Source organism: Penicillium daleae, assembly GCF_028827525.1.
Source record: "Penicillium daleae strain IBT 16125 chromosome Unknown utg000006l_segment0_segment0, whole genome shotgun sequence".
Classification (NCBI taxonomy): domain Eukaryota; kingdom Fungi; phylum Ascomycota; class Eurotiomycetes; order Eurotiales; family Aspergillaceae; genus Penicillium; species Penicillium daleae.
Genome location: NW_026623154.1, coordinates 2,918,756 through 2,942,825, shown reverse-complemented (window position 1 = coordinate 2,942,825; position 24,070 = coordinate 2,918,756). Strand labels below are relative to the sequence as shown.

The 24,070-nt window shown below is 49.9% G+C and overlaps 7 protein-coding genes across 7 annotated transcripts; 4 read left to right on the top strand and 3 right to left on the bottom strand.

Annotated features, from left to right (window-relative positions):
- Positions 1-1,693: 1,693 nt before the first annotated feature.
- On the bottom strand, positions 1,694-4,107 carry N7458_006757 (UDP-Glycosyltransferase/glycogen phosphorylase; the record flags this gene model as incomplete). Its single annotated transcript, XM_056910139.1, has 5 exons — positions 1,694-2,409; positions 2,479-3,152; positions 3,223-3,498; positions 3,550-3,944; positions 3,994-4,107. The coding sequence occupies 5 exons, from the start codon at positions 4,105-4,107 to the stop codon at positions 1,694-1,696; spliced, it is 2,175 nt and encodes a 724-aa protein (XP_056765843.1).
- A 980-nt stretch (positions 4,108-5,087) lies between these two features.
- N7458_006756 (transaldolase) lies at positions 5,088-6,257 on the top strand (the record flags this gene model as incomplete). The annotated part of the gene is made up of 5 exons (XM_056910138.1): positions 5,088-5,145; positions 5,210-5,221; positions 5,294-5,513; positions 5,578-5,597; positions 5,638-6,257. 5 exons carry the CDS (start codon positions 5,088-5,090, stop codon positions 6,255-6,257), a joined length of 930 nt encoding a protein of 309 aa, XP_056765842.1.
- A 2,717-nt stretch (positions 6,258-8,974) lies between these two features.
- N7458_006755 (uncharacterized protein) lies at positions 8,975-10,972 on the bottom strand (the record flags this gene model as incomplete). Its single annotated transcript, XM_056910137.1, has 1 exon — positions 8,975-10,972. The coding sequence occupies one exon, from the start codon at positions 10,970-10,972 to the stop codon at positions 8,975-8,977; it is 1,998 nt and encodes a 665-aa protein (XP_056765841.1).
- A 473-nt stretch (positions 10,973-11,445) lies between these two features.
- N7458_006754 (fungal specific transcription factor domain-containing protein) lies at positions 11,446-14,998 on the bottom strand (the record flags this gene model as incomplete). Its single annotated transcript, XM_056910136.1, is given in 8 exon segments — positions 11,446-12,140; positions 12,211-12,889; positions 12,946-13,857; positions 13,875-14,044; positions 14,116-14,164; positions 14,221-14,312; positions 14,379-14,757; positions 14,885-14,998. Coding segments are annotated over 8 exon segments (3,090 nt in total), but the record flags the coding sequence as incomplete, so codon positions are not given.
- Positions 14,999-17,737: 2,739 nt separating this feature from the next.
- On the top strand, positions 17,738-18,523 carry N7458_006753 (flavin reductase family protein; the record flags this gene model as incomplete). The annotated part of the gene is made up of 1 exon (XM_056910135.1): positions 17,738-18,523. One exon carries the CDS (start codon positions 17,738-17,740, stop codon positions 18,521-18,523), a length of 786 nt encoding a protein of 261 aa, XP_056765839.1.
- Positions 18,524-19,023: 500 nt separating this feature from the next.
- Positions 19,024-20,442, top strand: N7458_006752 (homoserine acetyltransferase family protein; the record flags this gene model as incomplete). The annotated part of the gene is made up of 5 exons (XM_056910134.1): positions 19,024-19,168; positions 19,249-19,911; positions 19,965-20,112; positions 20,173-20,252; positions 20,312-20,442. The coding sequence occupies 5 exons, from the start codon at positions 19,024-19,026 to the stop codon at positions 20,440-20,442; spliced, it is 1,167 nt and encodes a 388-aa protein (XP_056765838.1).
- A 688-nt stretch (positions 20,443-21,130) lies between these two features.
- On the top strand, positions 21,131-23,479 carry N7458_006751 (polynucleotide adenylyltransferase; the record flags this gene model as incomplete). The annotated part of the gene is given in 9 exon segments (XM_056910133.1): positions 21,131-21,279; positions 21,345-21,493; positions 21,556-21,653; positions 21,665-21,929; positions 21,997-22,208; positions 22,281-22,908; positions 22,963-23,077; positions 23,136-23,253; positions 23,396-23,479. The coding sequence occupies 9 exon segments, from the start codon at positions 21,131-21,133 to the stop codon at positions 23,477-23,479; spliced, it is 1,818 nt and encodes a 605-aa protein (XP_056765837.1).
- Positions 23,480-24,070: the final 591 nt, after the last annotated feature.

Below are 24,070 nucleotides of genomic sequence, written 5' to 3'. Positions count from 1 at the left end.
TAAGCTTAAAATAATACATAGTTTAGCCTCTTTAGATTCTAAATAGGGTCTTATATGTAGAACGAATAGATCTTGTAGAAGATAGTGGTAGTGTTCTAAGGTTAAAATATATATTTCTAACCGTGAACACTGAATAGACCCTACCTTCTATTAAAGCTCGCAATAATGTTAGTTATAGATTTAATTAAAAGTGTAAATAGGTTATATTAGTAGTAAATACCCTATATACGATTAAATTTCATCTAAATTCGAAATTTTAGATAGATGAAATGGTTGAGACCAAAACCATGTTTAATAACCGTAAATAACAAAGATAAATCATTAAATTATGCGTCTAAAAGAGGAAACCCTTGGCAAAGTTATGTATTCGCGGGTCTACGAGGGTCGACCCGCTTCCGAACCGCATAGACCCGCGGGGCGGTGCGGTTCTCAGTATAGATAGGTTGCGGGTCTATGAGGGGCGGTTCGTGGTTCAAAAATTTAGAACCGCCCCGTCCCATCTCGAGGCCTAATCTCCGCGAGAACCTACAACTTAGATGACAATGTTGAGATGGAATGGGCATGCTTTTGGGTCCTTTCGTGGAGCCTGTTCAGTGGGCTCTTCACGAGACGGCGTGGGGGGAGAGGGCTTGAAGTGGGCCAACAACCCCACAAGACTATTTTCGGACAAGTTGATATCCAGGCGTCCATCACCTTCATAGATAGCAAGTTAGCACCAGGTAGTCGAACAACATGACCCGGTATAATTATGTCGTGCTCTTAGGGATGATGCGTGGAAATGGTCATAGCAAGGACATAGATCTCACTTAACACTGTGACACTCGAGTCCAATCTATCCCTCTTGCGCAAGCCAGCCTGTCCACGAACTCTGGAGACGGCCCAGGGCATCTCTGTTGAGGACTGCACAGCAGTTGGCATAGTCTCGGCTCCGGAATGCGCGTATGCGAAATCCCTACCTCAATCCGCCAAGTAATGTTCACTACCTCAGAGAACAAACTGGGACAGGCATATATCAAAGAAAACCCGGATAATGGGAGTTTGTATCTGTACGTCCCAATCAGGCCTGGTTGGCTGGACCTTATATGGGTTATTTGACGGCATTATTGGGCGGTTAGATTTACTCCCACGCGATCACATGGTATCAGCGGGGCAGACTCGGTCCTGAGACGGCAACATATTATTCCATACTTGTTCATTAGAGCTCCAGAAAAAGTTTGGAGATAGTAGTCGGAAATCGAACGGACTAGAACGCCTCTATCGGAGCGATAAGGAAGTCTCGAACTAGAGTAGCGAATTATGGTTGGGCACTGGTCAGTCGAGTCATTATCCATCCGGGAGCAACCTCACTAGCAGCAACCAAAGACACCTGATAATACTGTTCGAACACCGCACATTTGGAATATTCTATTGTCCAAGGTAAAAGGTCATTAATATTGAGATTCTATTCTACAGTAAATGATGCCACTTCGTTCTTACTCGAATTATGCTGAATACCCTGTCGCGAAAAAGAAAATTCCCTTGCTTAGCTGCTGTATGCGTCAAGGATTGATTCTGCGATCTATTCATTCCCCTCGATTACTGCGTAGTCCTTGCCATTCTGGGTACCAATTTGGAAATCGAAATGGGAGGTAGAAAATGAAACGAAAATCCCGAAATAAAGACATGTAGCTTTTGTAATGAATCGAATAACTTTTCACTTAGCTGCGTTTGCCGAAAACTCCCGCGTAAGCCGGTTTTCCCCTGGAGCATACGCTTCATCCGCCTCCTCACGAGCCATGTCGTTGATCCAGCGTCCATTAGGCCGAATGTTCACGCCTTTCGACAACTCCGATGCCAGGTACAGCCACGACAACATGTTGCCCACAGTACTCACCTCATCACTAACGCTGGTCGCCGCGTATCTGCTCATGCGATTATACAGTTCATGATCCATCCAGAGTTCAAAGAGATGGTTAGCTACCGCTTCCGTGTCACCGGTATCAACGAGGAACCCGTTCTTGCCATGCTGGACTTGCAGCGGGATTCCGCCGGCTAGGGTAGCAATTACCGGTTTGCCCATGTGCAGCGCTTCGGATACTTTGACCTCAAACCCCTCACGGATGGAGAGCTGTAGGGCTATCTTTGCTTTGGATAGAAGAGCGTTAAGGATCTGGTCACTGGGGCCGATGCGCATAATACAGATCAGCGACTGGATATGCTCGAGATGCTGCTTGACGAATCTTAAGGCAGCCTCATAAACAATCGAACCGTCTGGATCATCGACGGATCCATGTCCGCAAATGAGCAGTTTAGGGGGTTTAATGTCTGGATGTGCTCCAACGAGACGTTTGTGGAACGCCTCGTAGGAAGCAAGGACATCTTCAATCCCTTTTGAAGGGTCGAATCGCGCAACTTGTATGATGTAGTCCTCTAGCTTAGTATCAGTTCAAGTGATTTCTAGGCAGTTGTGCAGGGAACCGAGCCCCGGAAATAACTCACCATCTGGAAATGCGATGTTCGGCATGTACCGCTCCCGGCACTTCGAGTTGAAGATCCGCCCATAATAACTGGTGATCCAGTCAGTCATTGGCTTATTGAGTCCGTCCAGCAAGTCTGTTGAAGCTGGCAGATATCCAAGCATTCCTGAAGGCACATTCTCCGGGACAAAGGCGCGTATTGGATGGCTGATGAAGAGGTCTGCTTGCTTGATTGCGTCCCACAAGAAGTTCCAGGTCTCGGCCTGCGGTGTGCCAGGCGTGTCAATGAGATCACTCCGAAGCTGGATGTGACTACGGAAAATGACCGGCCGGCCAGGAGTTTGCGCCTTGATGAGCGGAATTAACCATGGCAGCTGCGGGTCGTCAATGATGATAACGTCCGCACCACCCTCCCACGGTGGCATTAAAGGGCCGTTGTTTTGTTGCCAAGGGGGAGGTGGCGGTCCATGTTCCCGGAGTAACGGATAGGCGTAAGAGTGAAAACTCTCAAACCACTGGGGAGCATGAAATCTCGTCCCCTTCAACCAGTACCTTTCCGTATTCTCAAGAACCCAATCATAGAGGAGGTCCCTATCATCCTGAGTAAATCGAGTGCCGATAGGTGCGACACCTTGCAGGATATTATGGTTGTTCTTCGTAATTCGGAAGATACCCGGCCTCGGCTTCGGGACATACCTAGATTGAATAGTGAGCAGAAAGCAGAGATGAAGACTTGGTACTGCAATGGATGCTAGCAAGAACCTACCACCTAAGATCGACACCGAGTACCTTTGCAAACCGAACCATGGCATGGCGCATTAGGGCAACGCCACCTCCTTGTGGAGTAGCACTGAAGAAAGCTATCTTTACCCTGCGTTTCTTTAGATCACTGGCATATTTATTGATTGCCGCCCACGTCGGGGCCCCCACTGTCTTTTCATAATCTCCAAGCCGGGTCAATTTTACGTGGAATGCGGCGTCGACCTCAACAAGGCCTCGGACACCGACCTCTGGAATGGGAGCTTGGCTAGGGCCGAAGAACCTGCCACGCAGTGAGAAAAAAATGAACTTAGCTGAAAGACGAAAGCCTAACCTGATACATTTCCTTGCGATTGATTCGGCGTGTTCGTCCAAAGACTTATGAGCCAAGTTCTCTTCGTATAGTCCCCAGCTTACTTTCTCCTCCGAGCTGTGCAGCACGATCGGGATGATATCTAGCTCAGCCCAAAGGCGCGAACAGAGATCAGGAGACTGTTCGCACAGATCGTTCGACATTGCTAAACCGACGAACTTTTGGCTGTGCTCCTCCTGGTAGTCTCTAACCTTCTCTAAGACGAACTCCGTGAACCCGGCCCAACCATCTCGACGACTGCCACTAGGGAACTCAAATTGAGCAAAGTCCAGCGGGTAGGTGTCATCACGCACGGCGAGGGCAAGAGTCGCTCCGGTCATGAGGTGGAATCGAACTGCCACACCTGCATAGATAGCCTGCGAAGAGTCAATATGCAGTTTCTGCACACGTTAAATGGCTCCATACGGTGAATGGCGGCCCAGTCCAGTCGTCTTCCCGCAGCTGGTCCTTCATCGGGCGCTGATATACGGACGACCGTCTTTCAGCTTCATCGCGGCTTGTAGAGATGGCGCCAGACATGGTGGACGCGCCTAAGCCAAATAGCATGTAGCGTTATCGGTTTTGAAAAACCATGTAACTGTCAATGGTTTTAAATGCAGCTGTCGGTTATGATGCTCCAGCTTACGCAACCGACTGGAGTGTACAGTGGTGTGATCGGTCTAGAATCCTTCATTCACCTGTTCGGAGGGGTAGTATAGCTTAACAGGTCAGCGCTATCCATGGTTCGCACCACTATGTCATTCTTTCCGCCACCCACCTTCAGACTAACTTCAAGTCTAGGCCGTTGCGACTAATCTGACTACTGTATTGAAAATATTAAAAAAAAAAAACACATGATAATTCTGTTGCTTCTCTTGGCGCTCCCGCCGGCGAGTTTGCCCCTCCAAGAACTTCAGACTCGCTCACTATATTTCTGGTTGTTGTGACGCAATGGAATGATCCAGCGTTTTGTGAATGTGCATATTACTCTACTGTGAATAGATATAGAATATTGTAGCATGCCACTACCTCGAGTACTCAAAGCCGGAAACAATATTCTCGTCTGAATGAACACATTGGATACTTGGTAAATCGACTGCCACTTTGAATTATATGTTCGAAATGTCGGCGGACCAGTCTCAAACTGGGAAGGACAATGATTGACTACTCATAGAACTTGTTCAAGATATCGAGCCGACTACGAAACGTATCTATCAATTCCCCAGGTCAACCACGATAGCAGCAAAGTAAGAATTTCTTCATAGTGCAGTTTATTTTGCCACAATTCCCATCTCACCATGACCGGACTTCGCTGCACTTGCTTTCATTATGGTTCCAAAATACTGGCAGGATGTACACGCGCAACCGCATCATCTGGTTCTGGTCAATGGCTACCCACCTCTTAAATATTACTCATCGCCACCATTCACCATTCTTCGTCTCTTTTCTTGCTTCTACTCTAGCGCCCTAGCAACTCGGACCCTTGTCTTGCCTCATTTCTTATCTATTTTTCTGTCCGTATGTCTTCGTCTCTTGAACAGCTTAGAGCCACTGGCACTGTTGTCGTATGCGATACTGGTAAGTCCCATAAATGATCCGAGATGCATTATGCGTGTAACGCTCTGCTGACATGTGAAATTAGGTAGCTTTGCCTGTACATGATCCAGTCAACATTTTCTACATTTCCTACTGTGTCGCAGTTCAACAAGAAGCTAACGTGCGATAGCTATCGACAAGTACAAGCCCCAGGATGCCACCACCAACCCCTCCTTGATCTTAGCAGCTGCCAAGAAACCTGAGTATTCCGCTCTAATCGACACTGCCGTCTCCTACGGCAAGCACAAAAGCGGAACAATTGATGATCAGGCCGAGGCTGCCATGGATCGCGTCCTGGTCGAGTTCGGCAGGGAGATCTTGAAGATCATCCCGGCAAGGTCTCCACTGAGGTCGACGCCAAATTATCCTTTGACACCCAGGGCTCCGTTAGAAAGGCCCTCGAGATCATTATAGTATGTTCGAAACACAATATTGTGAGTAAGAAGAATACAAGTGGACAATAACATCCTGCAGCTGTACGAAGAGAACGGCATCTCGAAGGATCGCATCTCATCAAAATTGCCTCCACTTGGGAGGGTATTCGGGCCGCCCACATCCTGCAGTCGCAGTACAGCGTCAACTGTAATCTGACCCTCACGTTCTCGCTGGTGCAGGCTATTACCGCCGCAGAGGCTGGCGCCTTCCTGGTCTCCCCCTTCGTAGGCCGCATCCTGGACTGGTATAAAGCCACTCACATGCGCGAGTACTCCGCCGACGAAGACCCCGGTGTCAAGTCCGTGCGGGCCATCTTCGACTATTACAAGAAGTACGGCTACAAGACCATAGTCATGGGTGCCTCCTTCCGTAACATTGGCCAGATCGCCGAGTTAGCCGGCTGCGACTACCTGACCATTTCCCCCAACCTGCTGGAGGATCTCTACAGATCCACCTCCACCGTCCCCAAGAAACTGGACTCAGCCTCGGCTTTAGCCTTGAGTATCCCTAAGCGCGAGTACATTAATGATGATGCCTCGTTCCGCTTCGACTTCAACGAGGACGCTATGGCTGTCGAGAAGCTGCGCGAGGGTATCTCCAAGTTCGCTGCTGATGCTGTCACACTCAAGAATCTGCTCAAGGAGAGGATCGAGGCTTGAAATAGGAGGTGAGTTTTAGTTGCCTTTTCTATTATTCTCTTCCTTCTCTCTTATTTGTAAATCGGCAGTTCTCAAAATGCTGGAATCGGAAGATACAAATTGGTGAAAGTTCCACCGATTGCCTAGAGCTACCCCTACATATAAACTTCGATGATACATGTATAATAATCTAGGTACCTATACTCCGGTAGGTGCGGTCTTATTAGGTGGCTGGGCGTCGAACTACATCCGGTAGCCGGTTTTGGAAGCTACTCAGAGGCTTGACACGATAGGCTGCGTTGCCTGTTATATCTTTTCGCCCCCGGCAGAGGTGGTCAGGTTTCTTAAAGTTGACTTATTGAAATTCAGTAACTAAGGTCATTGTGACAATCGTTGAGGAATGAGATTTGCGACGAAGTCCTCAATACTCAACAAGGGCCTGCTGATCAAGTTGACTGTATACATTGAGTCGATAGCACTACTTGGTCTGAATTAAGAATGTGCAGTACTGTATTATGGTTTACGTGAGGTTCTGGGGGTATTTATTCTTCAACGAGCGGCAAATCCCTGGCTATGTTAGACGCTCATGATCAGCTTCAATGGGTGTTCCATGAATATACGTTGAATATAGATCCTAACTTCGGGAAGTCGTATAGAATTCGGTTCGCCCGAATAGGCATGCCGACAGAGGTTAAGATTGAGACATCAAATCGGTGCCTTACACTCGACCCTCAACAACATCATATCATGTACTCTTTGCTAATTTTCTCGTTACTGATATGCGTTGTCCAATTGGTGATAGATGTTTTGCAAGAAATATACAACTTTGCATTTTTCCAAACCTGAGCAGCCCCCACGCCTACAAGTCCTTTATCACAGGAACAATCCAACACGAATCCGTATATCTGTTGAGAGGAGATGTAGTGGAAACTAAAGTGAGTACGCCTAGTATGCCGCACTGTTGGATAAAATTGGCGAGCTTGATGATTTGCCGACCGTCGGGATAGGGTGTTATATCTTTTGTCCAGTGATGATGAAGCACAATATATAGATCATCAACATTCATGACAGCTTTTTCTCCAAGTGGCATATCAAGATTATATCGTGGAGCCAGAGTCTCTTTCATATACTACCGATCTTATGTCAGAATCCAAAATCTGGAGGGAATAAAAATCACCCACGTCATTGATATCTTGGCAACTCTTCGCATGGAGACTTCGTCCAACAGCCTTGCGATAGAGCTGAGACCATAACCTCCAGTTTTCGTGCAGACTGCTGAACTTCTTGATCTCGGAAGTATCGAGTATCCACTCCAGAAATACCATCACATCCCCTTTCTGCACCCCAACGAGGAATAGAAGAGGATCTTCCCCTAAATGGACACAGTGTCTGACTTTTATTAGCTAGAATGAAAGCCAACGCCGGAAGAAAGTAGTACCTGGTCCATCTTCTTTTTATGAAGTCAATATTGTTTTTAGTCGAAACGGCATGCCGTTTTTGAATGATGCCTTTCTCCAATTGTCGGCGGCGTCGTCGATAATACTCAGGGCTAAACACCTGCTTCTTATTTTTCGAAGTGCAGATGTTAAGAACAGTCATAATCTCAGGTATGCATAAGCTCAGATGAGACCATGGAAAAGTGGATAGTGATGGGAATTGGTAGCGGCTGTAAAAGGGAAGATCTGAAGAGTAGGAATGCATAAAGCGCCTCTAGGTTATTTACACCAACAACGGTCAAGGGAAAAGGGAGGGAGAAGACCCTTTAAATATCATTCAGAACGATCCCTTGAAGATGGAATCTAGGATGAGCTGGTTGACAGCACGCCCCAGGGGCTCGCTGTCAGCATCCGCGCTATTAGTTCACTTCTTGGACTAGGAGTTAAAGTAGTTGTCGCACCACAGACGATCGAGCATCTTCTTGCGGTCAACACCAAGCTTCTTGGCGTGCTTGACGGCAAACTAGCGGACAGTGAAGCACCAGCCGTGGAGACGGGAACCAAGGTGATGGCATCGTGGTCGGGGTAGAGCTGGGCATCACCAAGAGCCTTGTCAACGTAGGTGGAGATGATGTCATTGATGGACTCAACCGAACGGGCAAGGCCTAGTACAGATCCTCCCTGGAGACCTAGAGCTCGAGCAGGGGATAGCCGATCTTGTTGATGAAAAGAGAACGGGCTTGATACGCTCGGAGGGTGGCCATGTACATCTTGCAAAACGCCTTTCTCCTTTGCCGAGGAGCGGCTACAAGCGGATATAGAATAGAACAAGCTCTTACGTCACCCTGATCGCCTGCCCTGAGCACAGTGAGTGAAGAGTGAGCTAAGCACTGAGCAAACTTGAGTGCTCAGGGACCGCCCCGGAGGCACTCAGGACCCACTCGGGGAGCACATGGCAAATGAGCACTCGGTTCTATCACGTGACCTTTTACTGACTAAGATTTTGGTAAAAAGAACGCTTAAACTAGCGTCCAAAGTAGCCGTTTTCGGTGACGAATTTACCGTCACCTAGCGTTGTGGTGTAGACTAAAGACAAACTAAGAGGATATATCATAAACCCATCAATTATCCCTTTCAAGATCATCAAATTCACACCAAACGAGAGACAGGGTACGCCCAAAATGATAAAGATTTCGCCAATAGACAACATATGAAATGAAACACAAAGTCGCAACAGAGGTCATTCCATTCGTAAAGGGTTACATTCAAATTTCGTGTTCGTCTTCCCAGATATTTCTGGGTTTATTCTTCGGAGGAGGAGTCAGGTTTGGGTTCTGCGAGATGAGATTCCTCTATAACCTCGGCAGGTTCGGGCTCGCTCGAATAGAGTTCTTCACTAGACTCGATTGGCTCAGGCTGAGGTTCTTCGTGAGGTTCCTCGTGAATTTCCTCCTCGAGGATTTGTTCCGCGACCGCAGCTTCGGGTGTTGGCTCGGGATCGAAGGACACGGTTATGGCTTCAGTTTCGATTGCGTCGACAGTAGATGTTGAGAAGATATCCTCGATTTGAGATGGGGCGACAGATTCCGATACTGAAATTTGGGCCACAACGCTGGAGGTGGGAATAATGCTCTCCACGAAGCTAGCGGTTGAAGTCACAGACAAAGCTGGCACATCCACATTCACGTTAACCTGTGGCACTAGAGGTGATTCTGCGAAGTCCGTATGAGGAATTGAATGCAAGACATCGTGGAGCCGATATGTTTGCGAACCGGATCCGAGGGCAAGGAAGATGACCAGAATACTCATAAAGACCAGTGCAACGTTGCGCCTGTCACCAGCCAAGACGCGGATATAATTAATCAACAGAGTTCGCAGAGCGATCTCATGTTCTTGATTGACTTGCGGTAGGTCCGGCCGCTTCTCATCAGGCTGAGATTCCACGGGGTGTCCGCTACTCCGGAAAGACCCAGCATCGCTGAAAGTTCTAGAATGAGTTTGGACGGACAGTCGACGTGGGTCAATATCCAACTTCTCCGCGTCGTTGAACAGCATTGTGGGATGGGCATGTTCCGTGGATCTGGTCGCATGTTCCTCTGCGAGTCTTTTCTCCAAGGCCCGTCTGATATCCGACGGCAGCCAGACGCCAACCTCCACATCTACCTTTTCCATCTCCTTCCATGCCGCTGCCCACGCACCAGCACGCATGAGCCCATTCGCAGCATAAACTCTAATCTCCCACTTGCGGTTCGTGTCACCATGATGCAGGACACGCCCGCCACAGTCGGGACATTCATCGCCCTGCTCACCGTCTGTCTCACTCTCCCCTCTGTCCGATATCTCACCCTCCGAACCAGGGTCAACTTCTTCATGACCTATGAAATGACCCCGGTGCAGTAAGGGGCGCTGTAGTTCCAAACTCTCCAGTAGTCGTTCCTCCAGCATATCATAAAGATCCTCAGGGTGAGAGATCAACACACCACGATCACGAAGAACACCAGAACCAACCTTGTCCCGTAGTCTTCGCCATCGCTTCCAGTATTGTGGCGGCAGGACCTCCTCGACAATCTTCTGGTTCTGTGGCTCAGAGGCGCCGGGAACAGGCAATGACGGACCAAGAAGCGTACAATGCAGCAATACGAGAGGATATTCTTTCTTAACAGGCGGCTTACTTTGCGACGTCTTGGGCGAATAATACGGTGATCGTTTCAGCGGCGAGGTTCCGGGGGATCGCATGCCCGCGCGACGTCTTGGCGGGGTCAGAAATTCATCATCATCCGCCTCATCCTCCGTATGCATCTGCATAGCGCGTACCGAGCTCGGTTTCCGGAATGCAGATTCACGTTGTCGGATGGTACGAATAGATTGCGGTGGTATATTGAAGCCGCCGAAACTTGCTTCGTCTTCTTCTACCGAGTACCCGACGACTTGATCGTGGATTGTCATTCCGGGTAGTTGCTTTATGTGGTCGAGAGGGTGTATGAGGACTGATGCGGGCACGGATGAGAATGAAGAGCGACTCGATGCTCGGGATTTCATTTGTTCCAGCTCGTCGTCCATCTCACAGCCGAATATGTCGCTCGTCGAATGCCGGGTTGAAGAGTTGGATGAACTGTATTCATAGCTTTGCGTGGACATCTGGCCGTCATCGATTGTCGATCCGGTCTCGCTCGGTACGTGGGCTGTCTCAAGGGAAGTAACGAGAAGCTCCTTGCTGGGAGGGGCACAGGGCTGAGGGCTTAGAATATGATCGGAGGTGTGAACCTCCGTATCGGGATGTTCATCATTCACTCGTGCCATAGGAACCACATTGAGTCGTCAACAAAGGCAAGACTGGTGGCAATTTATGTGTGAATAGTCTTGTGAGCTCCTCCAACTCTACGGTGTGCTGGACTGACGCGTGTTGACAGTTTCTCACCGCCCGGTTGTGCCGGGCAACGAGGCCCGTTGGGCGGCACTTCTCCCTTTGGGCAGACCCCAAAGTATACACGTGACGAGTGAAGTGTCTATATCGGTCGAGGTTTGTCAATACATAATCTCCAAAGTGATGGAGCTCATAGTAATGATATTTGAGGTGTCCTAGAGTTCACTGAATTTTCATGCCGGCGTAACTCTGACGGCGATCTATGTGCCTCCCACGGATATACCCACCCACGATACGCCAGTGACAACAATCCAAAATCTGACGCGCTAAACGACCAAGAATGCAAAAAAGATTTGCCAAAAAAGGAATACATATATATGAGAATGGAAGAAACACGACCAACAAGGCATCACTGAGGAGGCCGAGGCGTAGTATCGTCGGGACTCATCATGGGGAAATTTTGAGTTTCTCCAAAGAAGCTGAGAACATCCGGAGGCAGGTATTCCAGCCACGGGAGGATCTCGCCATTGAAGAAAGGGAATGATTCCTGCTGTTGCAGAGTGTTCATGTCGACGTCGTGACTCTCAATCATCATACCGCCGGTTTGAACATTCATGCTGGAATGCATATCACCGGGCCTGGATCCCAAGTGCGCGCTGCTTGCATGCTGATCTGCTGCAGAAGCCATGGAGTAAGTGTATTGTGGAGTCTGAGTAGACGCGATTCCAAGATTATAGCTCGAGTGGGGTGCTGCGGATGCTCGAGCGTTGGACTCGGAGTACGCAGAGCTCATACCCAGGAAGTAAGGAGGTTCACTGCCAATTGAGTGAGATTGGACTTGAGAGAATTTAGATTCGACTGGGGTGAGAGAAGATGATTTGCTTTCATCCTGGGTCTGGGTTGGTGGAAGGGGACGTGAGAAGGGGGAGCTTGTGCTTGGCGCTGCATTTGCGGGAGCTGACATGGCTGGATAGGCTTGATTATATTGTGACGGGTGAGACGGCTTGCCGGGGTTGGGCCCGTTCTGCAAAGAAGGCATCTGGTAGAGCAAGCTCAGGTTTGGTTGCGAAGAATTGGTGGCTCCAGTGAGGGCCCACCCAATGGCTGTCAATAGTGGAAGGTAAGGTTAGTGAGGTGATAAACAAGAAGAGATAGAATCGTTAATTGTTCTCACCTTGACTGGGATCGATCTTGGGTGAAGATGTTCGATCAGGTACGGTGTTAGCCACCCCGGAAAGTCTTTCGGCGCCCTGAGCTGAACCTGCGGCTTTGCTTCCAGGCCAACCAGCAGCCCCGAGTGTCTGCACCGATGGGAATTCGGCAGTATTTTCCATGTCCTCGGCAGTATAAAGAAGCGGATCGACGATGCCTTTGGCCTTCTGGTCCAGGACTGTTAAAATATACCTCGCGCCCTCCCAATACGCGTCCAGTGCCTTGAGGGCTTTGTAGCAGCGTTGATAGTTCTCTTTGGCAGCCGAGGCAAGAAGAATGTGCTTGGCGGTGGAATTGCGCTCGGAACCATTTGACGAGTCCATCGAAGGCATCACGAACCCGCTCCCTTGGCTGGCTAGTAGTGGTTGTGGCGGGGGCGAGGTAGATCTTGACGAAGGTGACGAGTAATATGAGCTCTCCATCAAAAACGCACAAGCTGCGATGTACATTGGCTGGCTGGTGAACGGGTTGCCGATAAAGCTCTTTCCGTCTACCAGTTCCGAGAAAGAGAGGATATCGGCGATCGTCTTGGCGGAGGACATTGAAAGTTCACGACTGTTGGGATAGAGATGCTGGATTGTGCCGCCAAAAGAATTGAGGAGTGTTGGCTGGTGGAGGAGAACGATGAGAGTATGGAACCACTACCACGAGTTAGCCAGCAAATAGAGCATAGACGGGGGTATTTGGGAATACTAACGAAATGCAGAAGGATGAAGTTGGTTCCTTCCTTGGCCTTCACGTACGCCTGGAAATTAGCCGCATTGAAGTGCAACCTCGGTGACAACCGCTGGTATATGCCTGTCAAATCGCTCTCCATGCCAGCCAGTCTCTTAAGCGTATCCGAGGTGACGTGATTGGCGTCCTGGATCCCGTTGATCAAGTCGGTAACTCTTCCATACAAGTGGATAATCCGAATCAGAGGTGGAAATGGCGCAGGCCAACCATTGGGTAGCTGAGACTCGGATTGAAGTGGGAAGCACAACTCGATATCCTCGTCGCGTAAAGTCACGGGTCGGCCCGTCCCAGACGAGATGACGCGGTCAAGGAAGAAAATGCTCCAAAAGGAGTCCACTCTCTCACGTTCTCGGGCACGTTCGGCACCAATCACCGGCGGAATAGTCTTGGGGCTCTGGTAGACGTCCAAATCGTCGTACTGATCCTCCCGAAGCTTTCCAGCTTGTCCGGTCACAACTGCGCTGGGAGTAACACCCTTTTGGCCATAATTATACTTAAGCCCTTGAAGCTTTTGCAAGCCAAGGTCCTGTGCCATGCGGATCGATATACCAAGATACATCCAGAGACCGCTATCATGATTAGATCCAAACTGCTCATACGCCAGCAGAAGACAAGCTTGGACGGCAGACAAAGTCGGACAGGCGAGTGCATCGACAAGGGCATTCATCGCCCGGTGAGCAAAGGGTAGTCCACGATCACAAAGATTGACATCGGCTGGCGGTTGTGAGCGATCAATCGGGGGCGCTTGGGGGGACCGAGAAGTGGGTGAGGGGAGAATCTGGCTGCCAAAGAACAGACCGCATCCACCAACATTGTATCGATCTTCTTCTCCTTGAGATCCTGCAAAAAGCGATCTCGTTGCAAAAACGGAAAGCTGCAACCAAGATGTACAAAAAACAGATCGCATAGATGAGCAACAAGGTTCGAAACAGGTAGAGCATCATCGCGGTCGTAAAATGGGATCGTATTGGCATCGCGATCTTCGCGGGGAACCAATAAAGTAGCCTCCAGATTGATTGGAGCATCGGATTGCTTAGGACTTCTCAGCGGAGACAATGAATCTAGACAATATAGTTTTAGCGCCTTCGTTTGATAGAACAGCAGACGAATCGTGTCTCGTAAAGCGACGAACCTGACGACATCGAGGGATTGCTTTTCCGTGAACCTCGAACTTGGACGACCTTGACAAAGGGTTAGAAAAAGTGGGATAGTGTACAAATATTGATCATGTCCGAACCATTTGCTTGAAGCCCGGCACAATGGCAGTCGGCCCGAAATATCGAAAGTATGGGACATGAGTGCGATTGCTGGAGCTTATGGAGGTACGACCTGTGCGAAAGCAATTGGTGTCAATGTTGCGATACCAATTGCACCGGCGCAACCACCCAAACTTACCACTCTCTGGGCTATCCCCAGTCGCAAGGAAATCCGCTTCCTTATTGATACGCGACGAAGTTTCCCTGGCAGATATGACCTTTTCCAATTGTTTCGGCGCTTGCGGGGACTTATCGGTTTTGACCCGGGGTACGGGTGTCGGTGGGGGCTCTGGGGAACAGCTCTCCACCGCCTGTGCGATACGTTGGCTGGCTTCTTTAGAACCAGCCAGAGGAGGGGCCTGTGTGCGGGATGCGGAATCGGATTGCGATCGCAAGTGGGCAGTGGAATCGGAGTAGCCGAGGCAGACATGCTTGAACTCCGAGCAAGTCTTACAGACTGTCGCAAGATCGTGAGCGAAGGGGTCCACGGGCGAGTAGTAGATACGCTTCCATGTATCCTACCTGGTTGTTCTCCGGAACATCGAATCTTGCGCCGGCGACATGTCAAACAGCTATAGACAATAAAAGCGCAAATTAGCGTCATCGTATTCCCCTTGTATTTTCTGGTCTAAGTGCGCTTCCCACGTACGCGGCGTTGACTCGACGGCGTTTGGTTTGCGGCTGGCCGTCGGTAGCGACGAAGCGGATCTGTCGTGGGCCAGAAGCATTGCCGCCGGATTTCTTCTTGGGAGAAGGGGGCTCATTGCGAGCGAGAGATTTATCCGTGGTCGCAATTCATTGGGTACCGGGTGATGATGCCCCGACCGCGGAGTGGGCGAGTCGACCAACGAAGCTCCGTTAGTTCTTAGTCCGAGATGGGGTCGGATATCGGGCAGATGAAGCGGCAGGGGAGATCGTGGGAGAGGAGGATCGAGGCTGGCAGCGAAAACTTCATGAGGCTGCGTTGTCGAGACGGAGTGTGGAGAGGAACCTGGGATTCGATCGAGGGGAAGGGGGCCTTAGAGCCCAATAAGAAGGGATAGAGAGCTGTTTAGGATGGAAGGGAGGACGGCGTTAGGAACGGAGGGTGGTGGTGGACGGACGAGAGTGAGGAAGCGGGGAGAAGAGCGCGATAAGCGTGGGCGTTTGTCCTCCGTTTCGCTCGCTTGAGGAGCTGTGTGGTTTCAAGAAAGAAAAAGAAAAGAGGAAAAAAAGACCGCGGAAGTTGGAGAGGAGAAAGCGCTCGGTGTGGTTCAGGGAGTAATCGCTCCACGCCACCGGAGGGGGTTTGGGGTTTGACGGACTTTACAGTATGTGGAATTTGGGAACGTCACCCTTGCCAGATCGGCTACGGAGGATGTAATTCACGATGCTGGAAAACTGCTCCAAGGTATGGTACATGGTTACAAACTCATTACTAAATGTATGGCATATGCACTCGGCTATTGATACAGTCGGAGCACTCCTACAAATACATCTCGAACCTGTATATTCCTGTATACTTTGACCGCCTCTAGTCCCCATACCCCATACATTATTACTATGGCTCTTGAAAGGTGTTCATTCGGAACGCAGTCCCCAACTATAGCAGACGGGGATACTTTCCCCTCTGGATCGTTGAACACAATGGCCATTTTCTATGGTAGTTTATACCCAACACACGACAATAATAAGACTGTACTCGATAGCGATTTTCCCGTCTAACCGGCCTCCAGACTGGTCCGCTCATGAGCTCCAAACGTCAAGATCTGATGGTCATGGGACCGTTTGCCCAGGTGGGGCGTCCACTCGGAGATCCGCTGGGACGTTCGTGGCCCGGACTCGGGGGGTTCTCGAGTTGGATGGTTTTTGTCAGGGTTGTCTGTAGCGGGGCCGAGAATAATTTGGTGATTGTTCCTGCACTAGGGAAGCTTAGGTGTGTCGAGACAGGATAGTTGGTAGAGATCTAAGTATTCGGCGGCTTGGCTATATACTGTCCTACTAGTTACCTATACTTGTACATTTCAAAGCGAGCCCTCGTCAGGGGAAGTTTCCTCTCTCTCTCCCCAACCAATACATCTCCCACGCCCACACGGCTCCAGCTGGGACCAACTGGGTCCTGTCTTTTCGGGAAGTTGGTTCAGGTTGGGGTTGTTTGGGACACTGAACCGGGGTTCTCCCGTCCAACTCGGAGCATCTGCGAGACGGCCTGCCTCCACGACCCTTTTTCCCATCCCAATCTACAGCAACCCAATTTTGCCGGTTATTTCATGAGCTGCCCCATGTTAACATTGTCATTTCTTGGCCTATCATCGCGTGTAAACTAAGTATACAACTCTATTGGCACAATAAGCTTATCCACTCGAGCTTCGTGTTCTTCTTACCAGCTGGATTTATCCGCTCCTTTCGGACGAGAGATAAACCGAGGCCGAGTCAGGGCAGGGATAGCATCGAAGGGTTCTAGAACATAGTTATGTATGGTATGTAGAACAACACAACCGTCCAATTTTGGGGAAATGCTAAAACGACACCCCAAATTACTAATTCGACACCACACCCCCTACAGTTAAATATTTTTGCCTCGGAATTGTATTACTATCTTCAAATACCCTCACGATTGCAAGATTTCTTCTACTACCTACCTCTCTTCTATCACCCTGTATTCTCACTAGTGAAGAATCTTGCTATGAATCCACTATCTTAAATGACCAGGAAGGGCGGATTGAACTTACGCGAATACGCCCGTATGGCGAATGACCAGTGTATAGTAGTAGGAGAGGTGTCTATAGTAGAAATCTTGCAATCGTCAAAGGGAATATCGGAAGGTAGCAATACCATTACGACGCAAACTATTTAACTAACTATGGGATGGGTGGTGTTGAATTAGTAATTTGGGGTGTCGTTTTAGCAATTCCCGAATTTTGTATGTACTATAAACTCCGTACTGTAGGAAACATATTGGCCCTCCTGAGCTTGTACATCATGCATATATGACACCAGCCTCGCCGGTTTTTCCGAGGGCTCTTCAGGATTCTTCAGGACGGTTGAGTGACGCGCCGAGCGTCGGAAGCGCTGCCTTATTACCACGCACGGTGCGTGTGATGATCCGCCCAGTATGCCTGACAATCCTATCAAATCCCTGATTGTGCTCGTGGCAGTAAGCCCCGCTTCGATTGGTAAGTTAATGTGTGCTATGACGTAAGCTTGCACTGGCTGATTTTCAGAGACGCGATGATGGAGAGAGAGAGAGTGAGAGAGGGAGAAAATCGGCGTCAATTGACCATTGACCCTCGATGTATTCGCTTGCATCTGCTCTACGCGTGACTCGGACAATCTCTCTCAAACCAAGGTAGGTGTGGCAGCTGCCTCACCGTCCCTGTGGCATACTCAACACGCCCCTAAGATTCTTGCGTACCATTGTTGAATAATCGAACTGACTTGGATTACATGATACCCAGTGTTGCCTACCTGAATCACACCTCCTTCCAACTGCATCGACCTCTCAGCACCACGCCCACCATGGCCCAACCCCATCCCGATTTCGCACAGCTCCAAGCTTCCCGTCCGGACTTCCGCCATGATGCCGAGGTGATCGTTACCAAGTCCCCGAACCCTACCTGGAAGCAAGGCGATGGCGCCAACGACGGCGGGGAAGGCCTCAAAAAGCACCACATCGAGATCGATCCCCATGCTGACGGCCGATCCGTCGTCTCCAACTACAAGCTCCTGATCTCGGGCATGGTACCTCGGCCTATCTCCCTGATCAGCACACAGTCCGCGGACGGGAAGACGACGAACCTTGCACCGTTCAGTTACTCGCAGCTCGTCAATCACGATCCGCCCTTGTTCGTCGTCGGATTCGTGGGCTCACTGGAGAGAGCCAAGGACACATTGAAGAATCTGAATGAAACGAAGGAGTGCGTGATCAATATCATCTCGGAGCACTTCCTCGAAGCTGCGAATTCGACTTCGATCAACGCGCCCTACGGCCACTCGGAGTGGGAAGTCTCAGGTCTCACCCAGGCCCCAACGTCCGTGGTTAAACCTGCACGCGTGAAGGAATCTGTTCTCGCGATCGAGGGGAAACTCGTCGAGGTCAAGGAGTTTGAGAGCCGGGCGAACCCGGGAAATCCGAGTAGTGTGCTAGCCATTATCGAGGGCGTGCGGTTTTGGGTGCGCGAAGATGCGATTGATAAGGAGCAGAGTAACATCGATCTTAAGGTTCTGAAGCCGGTTAGTCGATTGGGTGGCATCTCGTACGGTCGTACCACCGATGTGATAGAGATCCCCCGGCCGCGGTTTTAGAGCTTTGCATATTGTATAGACACACATCCGCCAAGCAAGGTGGTTGTGAAGGATGCATACAGGAGTGACGCGAACAACCTGTACATATTTCATTCGACGTCCATTTGGAAAGATAAATGACACATCTTCTCGAAGATAACTCCAGTTTTGAAGCTTATCAACTCTGGACAAGTGGACGGAGACGCTGCCACGGAACGGCATCCCAGCATGCGGTATCCCAGCACGCGGTATCCCATATCTGCTTACAACCGCCTCGAAACAATGTCAAAGTGCAGCATGACAAACTTTGAATGACAAATTTTTGGGAATCCCAGGGGAAGTGTAACCTTGACTCCAAGCGCGCCTCGTGCGGAGAGTACTTGGGACGCAAAGCGGGGTCGTTATCATCAGGTCGCAGAACTATAAATGAGCGAAGCCCAGGGATCGGATCTGGCCGAACCAGAATCATTTCCTCTCAACGAGCCTTGAACCAACGAGTATTCAGTTAACAGCGTGTAATAATGTCGCAGTCGGATTATGAGATTTACAAGCTAGGGGACTGGGAGTTACAGAGCGGGGAGAAGATTACCGATGCCCATATCGCCTACAAGACCTTTGGAGATCCCAAGCTCCCAGCGATCGTCTATCCTACTTGGTTTTCAGGTGGTATGTTGCTACCCAACCTTGTCCTTTAGGATCTACAGGAATTTTGGAAAGCTAATGTACTTCTTGTCTTCCTTGCACAGCCATCGCCGACAACTTCTGGTTAATCGGCGAAGACAAGACCCTCAACCCAAAGAAATACTTCATCATCATCACCGCACTTTTCGGCAACGGGCAGTCCTCATCTCCATCCAACCAGCCAACTCCCAAACCCTTCCCCAAGGTGGCGTTCTACGATAATGTCCGCGCTCAGCACGAACTCGTCACTAAGCACTTCGGCATCACCCACCTACGCGCTGTCCTGGGCTGGTCTATGGGTGCCGGCCAAACCTACCAGTGGGTGACTCAGTACCCAGATTTCATGGACATTGCAGTGCCGTTCTGTGGCTCGGCAAAAACATCCCTGCATAACCAGGTGTTTATCGAAGGAGTCAAGGTGGCTCTTCTTGCTGTGAAGAATACTCGATCGGCTGGGTCTGGGAAGGGCGGATTGCAGGAGGACTCTGCAGAGGTTCGGACTTGGAGTGAGAGAGATCGGGAGATTGGTCTGAAGGCCATGGGGAGAGTATATGCTGGATGGTGGGTTCATCCTTTCGTCCTACTCTTGCTTGAATCCGGTCTGAGTAATTTGAACAGGGGCTTCAGCCAGGCGTTCTATCGCCAGAAGCTGTATGAGACGGCTTTGGGTTACAAAGACCTCGAAGACTTCTTGCAGAATCATTGGGAAAAGTGGGCTTGCTCGAAGGGTAAATGCGCAACCCCTTGAATCACGAAGCACTTGCACTAACCGCTACCTCAGATCCTGAGAATCTCCTGGTGATGATGCAGACCTGGCAGAACGGAGACGTTTCCCAGCAGGAACCATACAATGGAGACTTTGAGAAGGCCATGGCTTCAATCAAGGCGAAGACACTGGTTCTACCAGCTCAGACCGATCTTTACTTCCCGTAAGGAGATCTTTATACCCTTGGATGAACCCAAAAGACATTGACAACCCTTCTGTGCAGTCCTGAAGACTCCGAGTACGAGGTCGCTTGCATGAAGCCTGGCGTTGGAAAGCTAGGCGTTTTTCCTTCTATCTGGGGCCGTGAGTACATCCTTATTTTGTGGATTTTCAGTAGGATCAAGGCTGACTCGATCCTCCAGACTGGGCCGGAGGCCCCGGAGATAGCAAGGAGGATGTCGCATGGCTGGATAAGCAGATAGCCGACTTCTTTGCGGCTAACCCGCCAGATGGCGTAGATGCATTAGGCGAGAAGCTTCAAGGCACCCTGTGACCATGGAGAATAGTGTTCTTTGGGAGGTATCGCAAGGATCAGGGATAATAGCATTATTGACGAGAGAAGTAACATTGCGAACGAATCAAGGAGAGGGCAAACAACAAATACGTATGATGAAGCATAATGCCTTCTGAGTGCCTGGAAGACCTGGCAAAGATATAGCTACCCAATCAATTCGTCTTCCTCTCACTTGAGAGATACCTCGACGTAGCATATATAGCTCTACGACAAACGAATCGATTCGCAAGATTGAGTGAAAAGAAATACAATTTCAGAATCGTACATAATACATAGCACATATCGCCCGAGCGCAAGGAAGAGCAGGCGAAGTATGCTCATCGAGAGCCAAAGTACGTGACCACGTGACGGATACTGAGTAAGCGCCGGGGTCCATCCATGGAAGCGCCAACCGGTAATAGAACAGACCTTTGCGCTCTCACTTCACCTGACCCTCACTCTTGACCTCTCATTCATTTGTGGTCGTGCTGCTTCCCCGAGCATTCTTTTGTTTATTTCCATTTCACCGCGCCCTCTCCCTCCCATTTCATTTGTTGCTGAACCCGAACACGCGACTGTGACGCCGACTCGGTCAACTTCTCGCCGTTATCTAATCCCGATCTTCTTCATCTGAACGCGACACGCTTTCGACCTTCCCACAAACCGATCTCCCTTTCCTTCACCCACAATGGCGGCGCCCGGTGGTCGACAGTGGGGTGTAACTCCCCCAATTTCGACCGCCCTTCCCACACAGGATGAGTTGGCTGCGAACGACGATCTCATTGCTGAGCTCAAGGCGCAGAACAACTTCGAGCCGCCTTCGGACTCCGAGCGGAGGTACGTTGGATGGATACCGTCTGGGAAGCAAACGGGGCAATCGGAGACTGACAGTTGACCCGTAGAATCCAAATGCTCCAATTACTCCAACGGGTCGCCCTGGAATTCGTCAAGACTGTTTCTCGGAACAAGGGCCTAACACCCGCGGCCGTGGAAGCTTCCGGAGGCAAGATCTTTACGTTCGGCGGTTACCGACTTGGTGTTTATGGTCCTGGTAAGCTTTGTCCACGGCCTCTGTGTAAAGAAGTCAAAGCATTAACTGCCTTTGTTTCTTAGGATCCGATATCGACACACTGATAGTAGGCCCGAAGCATGTCTCCGGCGAGGACTTCTTCGCTGACTTCCCCCTCTCTTACAACAAATGGCACCTGAAGGTGTGGTCCAGAAGATGACTCCTGTTCCCGATGCTTTTGTCCCTATTATCAAATTGGAGCTTTCTGGTATTAGCATTGATCTGCTCTTTGCTCGTCTGGTTATTCCCTCTGTGCCTATGAACCTCGACCTAAAGAACAATGATTACCTGCGAGGACTGGATGAAAAGGAAGTCCGATCGCTGAACGGAACCCGTGTTGCAGACGAAATTCTGGAGCTTGTTCCCCAGCAGAAGACCTTCCGCATTGCCTTGCGCGCAATCAAGCTGTGGGCCCAGCGTGAGTTGCGACCCCTGCATCTTCGTCTCCCTCTTTCGATCGTTGTACTAAATTCTTTTCTGTGTAGGGCGAGCCATCTACGCTAATATTGTCGGGTTCCCTGGAGGTATTGCTTGGGCGATGCTGGTAGCAAGAGTCTGCCAACTATACCCAGCCGCCTCTGGGTCGGTCATTGTGGGCAAGTTCTTCAGGATTATGAACAAATGGGCATGGCCTCAGCCTGTTCTCTTGAAACAGATTGAAGAAGGTCCTCTCCAGATGAAAGTCTGGAATCCTAAGGTAAGCAAAGCCCACAACGTGATGCGCTTGATAGATTTGGGGCTCACTGGACTTTGTTCCCTCCTATCACAGATTTACCACGGCGATAAATTCCATCTGATGCCCATCATCACTCCTGCCTATCCCTCCATGTGTGCAACTCACAATATCTCTATGTCCACGAAGACTGTGATTCTCCGAGAACTTCAAAGAGGAGGAGATGTCGTGGATAAGATCTTCACGAAGCAACTTTCCTGGAGTGACCTCTTCACCCGCCATACCTTCTTCACTCAAGATTACAAGTACTATCTTAGTATCACGGCCTCGAGCAAGACGAAAGAAGATGAAGCGGTTTGGTCCGGTCTTGTAGAATCAAAATTGCGCCATCTTGTTGGGGCTCTTGACCGCAAGACGATCATTGCAGTGGCTCATCCGTTCCCCAAGGGATTCGAAAGAACCCATGTCATCACGAATGCTGAAGAGATGGAGGCGGTAAAGAACGGATCAACTAAGTACCAGGCTAAGGGTACCACGACGGAGACAACCGACGAGACGAAGGATCCGGCTCACGAAGCTGCAGCACAAAATGGAATGGAGAATGCAACTGTCGCGTCACCCACAGAGCACCCTGAGCAACCTGACCAAAAGCTCGAGGGCGAGAGTCACACGGTGTACACCACCACCTACTATATTGGTTTGGAGTTGAAGGCACTGGAGCCAGGTATGTTTACAAACCTTGCTTGTCTTTCCCCTGACACATCTAACATGGACGTAGGCACTTCGCGTTCTTTGGATATCTCCACAGATTCGAAAATCTTCAAGTCAACCTGCACATCCTGGGCGGGCTATATTCCTGGGATTCACGATCTGGCTGTCACCCATGTTCGCAGGTAAGTTTTTGGAACTCGGCGTGTCTGGTTAGATAACCTGATTTTTCACACATTACAGCTTCGACCTGCCCGATGATGTTTTCCAACCCGGCGAAGCCCGGCCATCCCGACCAAAGAAGAAGGTGATCAAGAGGACTGAATCAACCGGCCAGAAACGGAGACTCGGGGAGATGCACGTAAGTCAAGATGAAGAGAACGGGATTGAACCTGACTCAGCTATGATACCGACACTCGAAATCGCCCTTTTACCTCCTGCGAAACCCGATGCTTTTCTCGGGTATCGACCATCCGGAATCACTAATCTTGTTTTCATCATAGGATTCTTCGCTGGATGCCTCCCAAGGAGCAGCTAAGCGCCAGGTCACACCCAACACGATGGCCAACACTGCGACACCTGCTTAGGTCCCCGGTCGGTTTTCTCGTGTACAACCTGCCAAACGCTTCCACGCCATCCCGCCGGGGCTGGCCCCCAGTAAACTGGACGAAAAACCACAATAGCATCACCACATCACCCGGAAACCAATCCACTCACACACGAACATGAAATCCAAGTTTATGTTCCAACCAATGTTCTGACTCTTGAACCCTCTATTCTGCACGTGTCTGCTGAATAGAAAGCCAATCTTTACGGGAAAGCGTCCCACCAGGCTCATCGAGCACAAGGTTGGTTTTGTTTTCCTGATCCCTCTCATTTACTATAGGTCCGGCGACTAGATGGGGTGTCGTATCTCCCCTCTGCTATCCATCCTCGGAGAAGCCCGAGTGACTTATCTTCTTCCCCCTGCCCTCACACATCTGCAAGTGTCCGGTTTTTTTTTACGCTGTCGCATCATGCTAAGCCGAGGTAGTTCAGGCGTTTCTCGGCGCTGGTGACAGTCGTTGCGCTGTTTGCATTGTACTTATTAGTTCGGGACCTTGCAGATATCTCAGCTAGGGTAGTTCAATCAAGGGGTAAGCTCGTAATATGCGAGCTAAATCGTATCTCTTCCTCAT